This window comes from Candoia aspera, chromosome 2, assembly GCF_035149785.1.
Source record: "Candoia aspera isolate rCanAsp1 chromosome 2, rCanAsp1.hap2, whole genome shotgun sequence".
Taxonomy (NCBI): Eukaryota; Metazoa; Chordata; class Lepidosauria; order Squamata; family Boidae; genus Candoia; species Candoia aspera.
In genome coordinates this window covers 224,617,230-224,630,596 of record NC_086154.1, presented here as the reverse complement: position 1 = coordinate 224,630,596, position 13,367 = coordinate 224,617,230, and the positions used below count along the sequence as shown (strand labels likewise).

Here is a 13,367-nt window from a genome sequence, read left to right as displayed (position 1 = left end):
TTATTCAACAATTTAATAAGTGTTACGGACTTCTGAGATGCAATTTCTAGCTTACTGAGTAAGAAGAAAGGGGTCATGTTAGAGAAGAGAACGTGGCACAATTTATAATATTTTGTTCCAACCTTTTTAGAGTTTTTTTTTGCTGTCATTCTACCTATTGCTACCTTCAGTTTACAAAACCCTGTTCTTCTGATCCCCCCAATATTTTTACATTAATTATCTAGTATTTCATTCATCAATATATGAAGATAAAGGCCATTTATTTTGTTCACATTAAAACTACAATTATTTATTCCTGATCAAACATATAACCAGTAAGTAGGAAATGAAGGGGGTAACTGTCAAGCTTGTTGGCAAGACCTCAGCACAATTCTCTGGATACTTAGTATGGCATGGGTTTACTAAGCTGACTGTATACTCAGCTTAAGGCTCTCCAACACAAAACAGTATGGCTAGAGAAAAATCTTTACTGCATCTAGAAATAAGCTGTTTATACAATAGAGTGCTCTTTATTAACATGAAGGTGCAATTCCCTCCTAACACCCACTACAGTTTCATTTTGGCACTTCGTTATCTCAACTTTCTCATGGTTTAATTTTCCCACTGCATTTCTTCGCTCTGAAGTTGATGATTACCTTTCTGTCATGAGAAACTTCGTCTCTCAACTTAATCCTACAATAACTTTTTTACCAGTTTTCTTCATTTCATTTCATTTCCCTTCCTCTCTAGTTTATATAAAGTACATGTGCAAAGCTCATTTCTAAGCAGCCTTCCAAGGATGCAGCTGGTTTAATGCTTTGAAGAGGAAAGGTACTTTGCTGTGCTAACATACTTTCAGAACTCTCTTCTCTGAATGCATTGCACAATCCTGTTCTCTATCAATGTGTATGTTTTAATGTCGTATTTAAGATGTGTCTACAACAATTTAGAAAAGAATGCTATCTTTCTGGGAGTTAGCACTGGTTTGTCAAGAACAAATTATACCGAACTAGCCTAATTTCTTTTCAATGCAGAATGACTAGTTTGGTAGACTAAGGGAATGCTATGGATGTAATATGCCTTCATCTCAGTAAAGAATTTGACAAGGTTACTCAAGATACTGTTGTGAAAAAGAAGCATATATGTGGGCTGGATGGTGCTGTCATCCAGGGAAGTTGCTACTACTTGAACAACATAACAAGCATGTTCATAAAATAGTTCTGCATTGTCCTGGAGGGAAGCATCAAGCTACCATCCTTGGCCCAGTGCTATTAATATTTTTACAGATGATGGAAGGGAAGTGTATCAAATCTGCAGAAGACATTAAGCTACAGAAATTGGCTAACACCCCAGAGAACATATTCACAGTTCAAAATTATCTCTAACGGTTTGTAAGTTGGGCCAGTTCCAACAAATGATATTTAGCAATGACAGGTGTACACTCAAATGTATTGGTGCAGAGATGTTGAGAACTGGTTTAATGGCAGTGCATGTCCGAAGGATCTAGGAATACTAGTGGGCCAAGCTGAAATTGTAGGTTGTAAGGCAGCAACAGTCCATACTCCAGGAAATAAAGCCAGACTGCTCACTGGAGGGAATGATATTAAAGGCAAAACTGAAGTACTTTGGCCACATAATGAGAAGACAGGACACCCTGGAGAAGATGCTGATGCTAGGGAGAGTGGAAGGCAAAAGGAAGAGGGGCCAACCAAGGGCAAGATGGATAGATGATATTCTAGAGGTGACGGACTCATCCCTGGGGGAGCTGGGGGTGTTGATGACCGACAGGAAGCTCTGTCGTGGGCTGGTCCATGAAGTCACAAAGAGTCGGAAGCGACTGAATGAATAAACAAGGCAGCAACTAAAAAGACTAATGCATCTTCAGCTGCCTAAACAGTAACAGTAACACGGGTCTAAATCATGGGAAATAATTACCCTGTGCTGGTTAAGCTGTATTTTGGGCTTATGTTAATGTGGTGGATTCTAAGCACAACACTTTAAAATTAAAAAGCTGAAGCATGTTCAGAGGATTAATACCAAATACCAGAATAAGATATTTGGAAACCAAGCTTAGGAGGAATGATTAATGGAGCTGGGCATGTTCAGTTTGCAAAAGAGCCAGTTAAGGATAGATATAAGAGCAATCTACAGAAATTGAAAAGGCTTCGGGGGTGGGGTAGACCCGTACTCTGTGAAAATGCAGCAGGACAAGAATCAATGGTTTGAAGTAATAGGAAGAATTTCCTGAGAGTAAGAGCTGATAAGCAGTGGAACAGTCTGCCTAGAACAGTGGTGGATTTTTACTTGTTGGAGAAATTTAAATGCAGGCTCAATGGCTATCTGTTGGGAATGATTTAGTGGTTTCTTCACTGAGCATGGCACTGGACAACAACCTTTAAGTCCTCTTCCAAGTCTTACATTCTATGATGGTTTATGCCAAAAATCATTTTACATTTATAAACATCTGAACAATATAGACTATTTCTAATTCTAAAACCTGTAATAGAACTGCAAAGAAAAAACTAAATAGTTTAATAATTCAATGGTCCAATAATTTGATGGAATTCTTCCTATAAATTCTAGTACGCTCTCAGTGCACACTTCAGTGGATTAAAGAACCTCCAAAGCAGATCTTGTGGGCACAAAAAGAGACAGTAGGAAGAACAAGGAAATCATGTTATGTAATATTTTGACAATAAGAAGTTATATTAGAACACAAGGGCTTGAACACAAAGAACCATGTCTGCTTATCCCTGAGCTGTAGTTTTCTATGCTGGTTAGCTCATTTTTTAAAAAAAGGATTTTTGAGTGAAAGAAGTTTCAGGATTCTGCTATTTGCCACAGAGGTCATTTCTTCAAAAAAGGGAAAATTCTGCTAAACGAGCACAAAACTTTGATCCATGCAAATCTTCACACTCCCCCGTGTTCAGCAATGAATAAAAATATTAGGTGTTTACTAGCTTAGGTTCTATGTGACTGGGAAAGATGTTCACCGAAACGTGCAGTAGCAACCTCTTGTGGTCTGAATAAAATAATGTATCCATAAGCACAGGAATTAACATGAATATATTAAATGTATAATGTCTTAGTTAATGTGAAATATTTTTCTTGTACAGAAAACATCTGCAGTGAGTTTTTGCCTTACTAACATATAATCTTATGAAACACAACCTTTTCTTTGACTACTAAACACAGTTGGCAGATGTTTCTAAGAACAAAAAATGTCTTAGCATAGAAAATATAAGCAAGCTTTTCTGCCATACTGTGTGAGCTGGAGTTTATTGCAGGGACCAAATCAATCTCTTTAACAAGCTGTAACATACATTGGCAAAGTACATTATGTCATAGATAAAAAAGTTACAGCTTGAAACAATAAGTACTTTGATCTTTCAAGCTTTGTTCTTAAAGCTTGAGAAGGTATGCATAATCTGTTATTTATACCCTTTTCACAGAAAACGTCTTGCCAGATACTTCAGTGCTGATGTAATGGTTGCAAATATGATTATGGAATTTTATTAATATGGAATTCTGAATAATGAACATGAAAGCTGCTAAGTGTATACTTTAGTTATAAACCAGATTTTTCTCACGTGAGACTAGTCTTTGTGCTACCTTGTCATATATAATAACTAACATTATGGTTATTTTTCTTTGCCTTTTTCTGACTATTATGCCAGTGGGTTCTGGGGACAAGCCCAACTCATTGATATTTATCTAGTAGGAACTGGCACAAATCAGCAATTGTTTAATATCTACTAAGTATACCACCAACTCTCTGCAGGGCCTAGTACTATAGGAATTACTCTTGCTTCTGGCAAATTTACAAAGCTCCCAATGGTCCCTTCAAAAAGGAAAGCCTCTCTAAGAGTGGAATTGACTAGTGAGTAATTTATTACACAATGTATTTGTCAAAAACAGAAGAAAGAAAAACATTTCCAATTATTTCTAAATACAAATATTATATTCTTGGGGTTCTTTTTTTTTTTTTTTTTTTGATAATCCTCATTCATTCATTCCTAGAAATATTGTCTCCATTTTTTAAGATATGCATTGTAAAATTAATTACTAAGTTGTATTTGCTCAGTACATTACTTCATCCAGCGTAATAATTAAAACATGTCAAAACTTTAAAGATTACCCCCTCCTTCATTGTTCAACGACTACCTAATAGTAAAGGATTCTGAAAATTGCTTATCTCTGGAATGTATAATGCATCATATGTATATGAAGCAGAATGTGTCAAAGCACAAATAATATTATTTGTTCTCCTGAAGAATTAAAAATCCTTGGGTGGCACTGACATAATGATCCTATGCAGCTAGCGTTACAAAGTGCAAAGGTACACTGATTAAAAAAATGCAAGGCCAAAGGACAGAATTTCTTCACTGCTCTGTTCTTAAATGATTCTGACTTAAACATTTATTAAGATATTAATAACTTTATCTTTCTTCAGACATGCTCAAATGGAAACAATATATTACAGGGCAATGATACAATCACGTCAGATGAAAATCAGCATGTTGTTCACTGTAGTGTTAGTTTACCAGACAAACAAATTAAAATATAGAGGTTTATGTACTGCATTCTCAAGAAAATGTCTTCCCATAGTACTTTGTGAACTTATAAACTAAGCTATGTTTAAAAATACTTTTTAATAAACATACCTGCTTAAAAATCCATTTAACACACTGTACTTTACAACACTGCTGTCTTTGGAATGTCTAGTATCTTTTTCTGTTTACTTCAAGTTTCTCTTTGAAATTAAACACATTTTTCTCTATATTTTCATATTTAGGGATAATAAATGATTGAAAGAAATAATTTCTTAGTTTTAGTAACACGAGTACCATATACATTTTAAAGCATAATATTTAAAAGTGTACAGTAAGTAAGTAAGATAAAAACTGTTTTCTGTTCTTCAATATCAAAGCAAAACAAAGATCAACTTACTCTAATATACACTTGCATCGTTTCCTTTTCTTTTTGTGGATTTCGGTACTTCTCATAGAAGTCTCGTCGCTTCTTTGTATCTTTTGGAATTTTATCTTTTCTCTCCCTTTTTTCTGCAGGTTCATCTGAGCTATCTGGAGAAAGCTGTACTTGAGCTTTTGTCTTTTCAACCTCAATATAGTTTTCATTTGGATTCAGTACTATTACTCCATAGCCTTCCTGTTGCAGATGAAAGGGGGAAAAAGGATTTATTGGTTCAAATGTATTGATTGAAGTGATTTTTACAGCATTGACAAAGGAAGCAATAGTTGCATTTCTTTTATGTTTGCGTCTGAATTTACAGCAACCACTTTTGTTTATTTGTTTGCCTTGCTCCTTACATTTTTATAGTGTTTTATGCAGTTCATCAAAAAGTTGTGAAACAGCCTCCCCCTCATTGGATTCCAAAATTACCAACTTGATGCTTAAATAATAAAAACTGTGACATGTAGGCTGCTTAAATCCTTTGATTGCAAAAGGATTTAAGCAAACTTCAAAGACTAGACTATTAAACATTTGTTCAATTACCAACTGATAGCAGCAATAACAATGAATCTATTTCAACCGTGATTATTTGATACTGCTTTGAAATCAGTGAATTAGTTACACATTTAGACATAGGCAATTTTATTGGAATTAAAAAATGCACTTAAAGACTCCAGACAGAGAAAAATATGATATTTTTCTCACAGAATGTAAATTGTAAATCAATAAGGAACATACAGAGAGAGGGTCTAAACTTTTAGACGTTTTGTTTAAATCAAAGAAAATAATCTTCAAAAAAGAAAGTAAGAGAAGTCAAATCGACATAAACTGTGGATCAACCATCAACACTATTTCAAAATTCTTTATAACTTTTCAGGAAAAAACATAGTAAAGTAAAATAAAATTTTATCTATTTAAAATAAAATCTTCAGCTTGAATAAAAGACAGAAGTCCACCTATGTAGATGATCAATGCTAAGTAAATCTTTGACAATAACAAAAGATACTTTATTTGGTGTTGCTTTATTCTAATCTGTGTAGCTATTCAAAAACCTTGTAATGCATTGTGATAACTGTCAGGTAGACAGATTGTCACTTGGTGCTTTTCTACAGTTGGACACACTCGACTAGCTATTAAAATCACATTTGAAGAAAGTTCTTACTCTTCCTTGTGCCTGTACAAGTTTTCACGCCCTTCTCAAATTTCTACTATACCTTCTCCTCCCACCAAAACTAAGTTAAAGAACACTGTTGCACTCTGTTAAGCAGGGTGAATTAGAGGCATTCAGTTCACTGCCTATGGTATAAGAGAACATGGTAAAAAGGTCACCATAGGTCAAAGAGAAAATTGCTGCCTTCTAGATTCTGTACCATGAGTAAGTGATCTCTTGTCATTTTTTCCTCCTGTCATTTTTTCCTCCAGTTTTCTCTTCAGAATGAACCTACACATTGTATGCTTTGGAAAAGATTACTCTAATGTATAAAATTGAAATTACACTACAGTTACTATATAAATAGACTCAATTGAAATTTATATTAAAGAATTAGGACTGGGACTTTCCTTTTTAAAAATATAATAAATACACTAAAAACAGAATCCTGCCTTCATGGCTACTAATAACAGCACAATCTGAAGAGACTGCTTTTCTTACTGTTTTAAATAACTGCTCCCCACCCCAAAAAAACCTAGTACATTTTTATAACCACTGAGAAGCTGGTGCAGTTGGCATTCAGTGCCTTAGTTTGCTGCTCCTGTTCATGACTTGGGTTTTTTCTCCCTGTGCAGATAGTGCTTATATTGATTCATTTTATGTTCTATACAATGCAAGATGTAAAATTCATGTATTTGTTATTATTTTATAGGTATTAGTGAAACTGAAACCATGTCCATTTTTTGCTTCTCTCAAAAAAACAGACACACATAAATCATCAAAGAAGTAAAATTTGTCTAAGTTATTGATTATGTAACTGAAAATTACATGACTCATTTGTCCAATTTTATGAGGACATAATGTCAATTTTTCACAGACACATCAACAGATGAAAAATGAATCCATTTAAAAATCACAGATACATAAATAAATTAAAGGATTTTTATCAATTAGGTTTTAAATAGCACAAACCATCCTTTAGCATGACTTTAAAACTTTTTTCAATATACTATATTTGTTAAATTAAAAATAAAATTAACATAGTAATATTTCAAGAAATCATATCAGATGTTTCATGTTTCTTTTTAAAAGTCCATTATAATCTTTGTTTTGCTTAGGAGAAAGTTGTCATTGTCATACTCTTTTCTTCGTTTGTCCTCAGTCACTTCCCCTAAATAATATGAGGAAAAATAGGCACAAGAAAGAGGATTAGGAATAACAGACAATACTGGAACAGATGAAAGGAGGTAGAAATACAACACAATATATATAACTGGACAGAACTTAACCTCTATCAGTGCTGCTAAAGTGAGACCAACCTAAACTTATCATAAATTTATTTATTTATTTGACCATATGGTGCCTTTTGTTTCTTTTTCACTTTAAAAAAAGCATTTAGTTATTTTAAAAATTCATCAGGATTTATTTAAATCTTAACCTGCATTCTTTATTAATATGAGACTTTTAAAATAAGTTCAATTTTAATGTTAAAACAGGCAACTAATTTTGGTGCATCACAACTACATATACAATGCAGATATCAACAAAGGCTTAAATATGCAATCCCAATAATACACATTTATAATCTTGTTAACCCTCACTATCTATAATATACATTTTATGAAATTAAACAATACAACTGATACAATTTAGAAACATCCACTCTCCCAGATGTGCATGCCTATTTAAATTTGCATTAATTTTAATTAATATTAATTAATAATCTGCCTTCAAAATAAGTGGTATAATTGAAGTATTAAATGTGAAAAATACATCTAAAATGAAATACATCTACAAATTAATATATTAGGTTACTCATATTTTCTTAGTTAAATGTTTCCAGAGATAATTTCATAATATGGGTAGAATATAGCATTCAACAAGTTCCAAGTTCATCTGCACAAACCAGTTAGTAAAATTAAATGAGACATATTATACTAGTCTCTACTAGTAAAGTTAGCCTTTAATCAGTTTTAAGTCCTAACTGATTACCAACTGGATAGCCAACTTTATCATTCAACCATTCCTAAAATCTATCCAATAAGATGTATATTATAAAATTATACCTGTATGATTCCAAAACCTACTGGATTTTGCTAATAAGTTAAAACACTTGTCAATTATTTCAGAAACCCTTTAAAGGATAGGCTTTGTTTTCAATTTATACACGTGCTTACTTATTCATATTAATTTAAATGACTACATTACAAGCAAGCTTAGAGAAGTGTTAACAAATACTTAGAATACCAAGAATTGTTGTATCTTAGATCACAGAAACTTCATGAGTATGTTTGGTAATAAAACATCATGGTTACAGCAAGAAAAAAAACCCTAATTACATCTTCTATTGGATACTTCCACTACCGTGTACACATACAAAACCCATATGAAAAATATGGTAAAAATATTTGATATATATTCTGGAACAGTAGAAGGCTCTTGTGTCTGCTGAAATGAATAACAAGCTAAAAGCATTCAGCACAGCATATTAATCCACTAGGATAGGATGCCATATATAACCAGAGAGGTCAGAGGCTAGAGTGGAATCTGTTGACCTGTGTGCCTATCTTTCTGGTCTATAAGTAAAAATCTGTAACAGATAATTTTCCTGAGCTTTATCAATCTGATTTAAAAAAAAAAAAAATCTATTTAGAACATTTGAAGCACAATCAAGTTAATCCTCCAGGGAAAAGCAATCCAAGGAGCTTAGATCAGTAACCTAGATCTATACATGCTTAAAATGGTCATAGGAATGACTATTCATTGTTTTCAAAGATGTATGATCTGTTTATTTCCGATCTTTTTCATGAGAAGAGTACCTATGTGTCACTGTTGCAACAACCTAGATGCAACAGTAGGATGAGGTCATGACAACCAATCAGAAGTCACTAGTGAAGCGTAAAAGTAAACATAGCTGTTGGAGATGCAGCTCAGCTTGAAAAATGCCCCCTCCATTATTTGAGCAATTTTCTCAAGACGTGACCTGAGACTGAAATGCCTGAAATGTCAGTTGACTTCTTTTTGTATTTTCACCCAATGTGCATTTTGGCAACTGCACCCTGCTAACACTTTGTAATATTTTCATCCCAGTTACACCACATCTCTTAGACTCCTGAATTCCACTACTGTGTCCAAGTGTATAAAAATGCTGTATTACTGCCAAACGTCATATTACTCCACAAAGTTTCCAACTTAAAATAGCTCATCAAGTTAGGCAAGAAAAGAAAATATGCCACAAAAAGTTTTTAGGGGACCACCTGTTGTCTATTATTTTTACATAGCACTTACTCATAAATCATAACACAGGGTAATTAATCAAGCTGTCAAAGAAAAGGTCAAAGGTTACATAGGAGAGTCAGAAGGTCATGCATGGGCTGATAGAGGTCAGGGTCACACCACATTCCTCATTATCAAGTTGGGATGAGAGACGGCCCAAGCAAACAAAAGTGAAAGCAGATGGAGAAGTGAGTGGATAAAAAAGGAAGAAAGAAAACTTGACAAACAAAAAGAAAAGTGAAAGAAGAGTGTCAGCTGCCTTCAAATAAAGGATAGAATAGAACCAAAACACACTGGAATGTGCTCAGAAATGTCCTATGCAACATAAAGAAACTATATTTTCATTCTTTATGTCTGATATAGATTAGATAATCTTTTGAAGGAAAATAAACAGTATAACCACGTTTTGATTATTTCATACAAATATCCAACAATCTCAAGCAAATCAGATAAAGCAGTCATTCTGAACATCATCAATTTTCCTCCTCTCCATTTTCTGGGTATAGCTTATAGAATCATAATAAAATCCTTTTATTTGTATGAAAAATAGTATTGAAATTATACTCTTCAAAACCACAAATGTTCATTAACACAAAGCATCATAAAAGTCCTTCTGGATGACACAAGAGTTATAAAATATTCTATCATTACACTGACCTGAATTAGATGCAGAATAGTGTGCAAAATTAGCTGTCACCCTTTCCTCAAAATCTTTGCTAATCTCATTTTGAATGTTTGCAGCTTTATCAACACATGCATCAATGTCAGCTCCTTGGTTACTGAACCGCAGTACTTGGAAGAAGATATAATTAAAATGTTTTGGCACAGAAAAGGTGAAATTGTATCTTCCAGTATTCCCTAAGGACTCTGTAAAACATGTAGGATATATTGACAAACACACACCCTTGTCTAGAGCCCTGACATTCCAGGTCACCAACTGCTATTTATTTCAGAAGATTTGCACTTACCCGTACAATCACCTGCTGTGTTACTAACTTTTAATGGCTGTTGAAAATGTAAAACTAAACAAAAAAAAGTTTCAGTGCTTGATATCTCCTGATAACTTTATTTAAATGCTTTTAATATTTCAAGTGCCTATTTTTTTTGTATTTTAGCATAAACACATATACATTTAAATTGCTATAAATTATATATGTAGTTTAACTTTCTCAAATACAATAATTCTTAGATGTGATACTATCACAGCATTTGCACAATTATAAAATCCATATTAAAAATAATGCTTTTTATTATGATTTATTCTCATATTATATACAAGAAATAAGATCTGAGAATTCCGAATCTTTTTAAAGATGTTATAAATAAATTTCAACTAACTCTAACCTTAATTTCTACTACTCCTAAAGAGTTTCTAATAACACTCATGGGCAAAACAAAAATAATGAAAAGATACATGCTATTCAGTTCTAATAGGAATAATTCCGTAACATACAGCATGCTTCTGTAATAATTAAGAAATTTAATTTTATGGGAGTGTGACATCACTTGGATTCAGAATAAAAACGATGCAGCTTAACTCAACAGCTATTACATATTTAGGACTGGATATAAAAATAACATGGTAGTATAGCTTTACAAGACATGATGATTTAGAGATGCAATGTTTTAAAAGCATAAAACATGTTATACAGTATTTTAAAATAAACAAAAATACATTGATCAGTAAATAAGATGTGGTTTTCCTTAAACTGCCAAGATAGATACATCTTTACACTACATTATAAAGTAGTTTGTGCAAAAATATACTGAGTGCCTATTTTTCAGCATTAGTTCAAACACAGCAGAAATCCAAGGAAAACATTACTGTCTATCAAGTACTGGTATACAACATTTATTGTAAGGACTGGTTTATAATATTTCTTAATATGAATATGGAAGTCCTCACTTTAAACCCCTCTTCTACCATTGCTCCTGAAAAGGCCTTAGACAGGCTCATTACAATACAAAATCTTTACTTTGATCTTTGGCCACCATAAGACCACTATGTTTCACTCAACCTTAAGCCTTAGCCGTCAACTTTGGAACAATGTATGCAATATTATGTTTGAAATATCTTGAATTCTGAACACTCCAAGCTCAAAAAGCCCAGTTTTGACCTTAAGGATATGTACTGATGCTATTCCAAACATCCCAGAATAGTCAAAACAATGTTGAAACACTTCTAATAAGGTCAGGATAACCCAATTTTAAATTCAAAATGTTTCATGTTTGAAATACCTTGCACATCCCTAAATGTAAGTATATTGGCGTAGTACTGTGCAGGTTTATGGATATACACTGAACTCAAACACTGAACATGTCATATAAAGACATTACTAATTTTATGGAAAGAAGCTATAAAGAAACGTATCTGTAAGTATGTATGTTTCATTCTCTTGAGTGGAAGTATACATAAGAGTCATCCTCACAGTTCTACTGTATCAACGGTTTCCTTGGTAAGAAACAAAGAACAAAATGTTCTTTGGATTTCATGCATTCCCTAACAGAAAATGGATCAAAGGTAAATTCTAGAGGAATTCTAAGAATTTCTAGAATATTTCTAATATGTGAAATCAGACAAACTAAATGACAAAAATGATGTGTGATAGTTGAAAGGGTTTTCAGATAGTTGAAATATCTGAGAAGGAAAGTCCCTTACTAGTGTTACAATTGCAAACTGTGACAAATACCCATACTGAGTATTATAACCAGCCAGTCTTCCTCCAGGATATGGTTGAGAAGTTTAAGCAGTTCAATTCAAGCAAGTTTATTCTGTGTTTTTCTTTTTCCCAAATTGACATTAAGTATTCCATAATTCAGTCTTTTGCATTACTTCTGTTGGGTTCTTTTAGGAGATTATGCCACCATTTAAAAATTTGTTTTATCTTTCTGTGGCTTTTGCTGATTCAGTAGCAACTTTTTGGGACCCATCACTAGGTTCGTAGTTGGAAACAATAAGTAGGCCTTGCAGTAAAACACTGTAGCATATTTTATTGTTTAACAGCAGAAATGTTCCTTTTCATGATTTCATCTCTCATGCCCTCCTCTGGACACTGTTTGGCTACTATTTGGGGATTCATCAGGCCCTTCCTACCTATCTCCCTTTCTTGCTTTTCCAATCAATATTCCATCAATGGAAACATTTAATCTTGTTGTTCTTGTTCCATTATTTTCTTATATACAGTATATTTTACAAATGCTAGAAAACATTAAAGAATTTAAAAATTCTGCTATTTTAATTGAAAGCAGAGAGAAAGCATTTGATTTCTGAACTGTTAGTCATTCATCTGAATTTGGTTTTAAAGGTAATAGAGCAATATCAACATATAAAGATGAGAAAATCTCAGTTTCTCTGACAGAGAAAGCTAAAGTAGTTAAATTCCATGCATTGCCAGGCCTCTAATATCTTTGTTCTAAAATTAAGTTCTGGGGGGTGGAGGTGGGGAGGCAGTTTAGCATAGTATCTGCATAGTTTTCTCAGCTGCTATATTTTGAATATAACATCCCATGAAAAGGATATACATCCAGCTAGAGGCACTGTTACCTCCTTCAGTTTGCAAGGCTGTTATGTTCTGGTGGTCATACATTTGCTGATTCTTATATGGATCACTCTGTTGATTCTATATAAGAATCAAAAAATGTATAGTCGGAAAGTTGAGCCTTGCACACTATAAAAAGTTTGCTCTCTTCCCTTTCTTTCTGAAAACTGTTCTATAAATCTCATTTCCACAAGAGAGATAAATGGTAGAGATCAACTATTTTCATTAGGGGGGGAATGAGGGGAAGAGAACAATGCCAGCAACTGTTTGCATGCACAAACACTCTGTCAGCATATACATTTTCACACAATCAGCACCTGCCCATTGGACACACATCAGCCCCTCCATCCCAATTTTGTGCATTGAGCTGCCCCCAATTTGAACTAAGAGGGAAAGAATTAATCACAGAGATCAGGCTGATTATAACATCAAAACACATATGTTACACT

At 33.4% G+C, this 13,367-nt stretch overlaps 1 protein-coding gene across 7 annotated transcripts in view; it reads right to left on the bottom strand.

Annotated features, from left to right (window-relative positions):
- Positions 1 to 13,367, bottom strand: part of ARB2A (ARB2 cotranscriptional regulator A) — a 274,667-nt gene that overhangs the window by 176,142 nt on the left and 85,158 nt on the right. For all 7 annotated transcript variants that reach the window (XM_063295416.1, XM_063295420.1, XM_063295415.1 and 4 more), the window contains exon 7: positions 4,930 to 5,148. In XM_063295416.1, the coding sequence (XP_063151486.1) occupies positions 4,930 to 5,148 (219 nt within the window). The remainder of the gene's footprint in view (positions 1 to 4,929; positions 5,149 to 13,367) is intronic.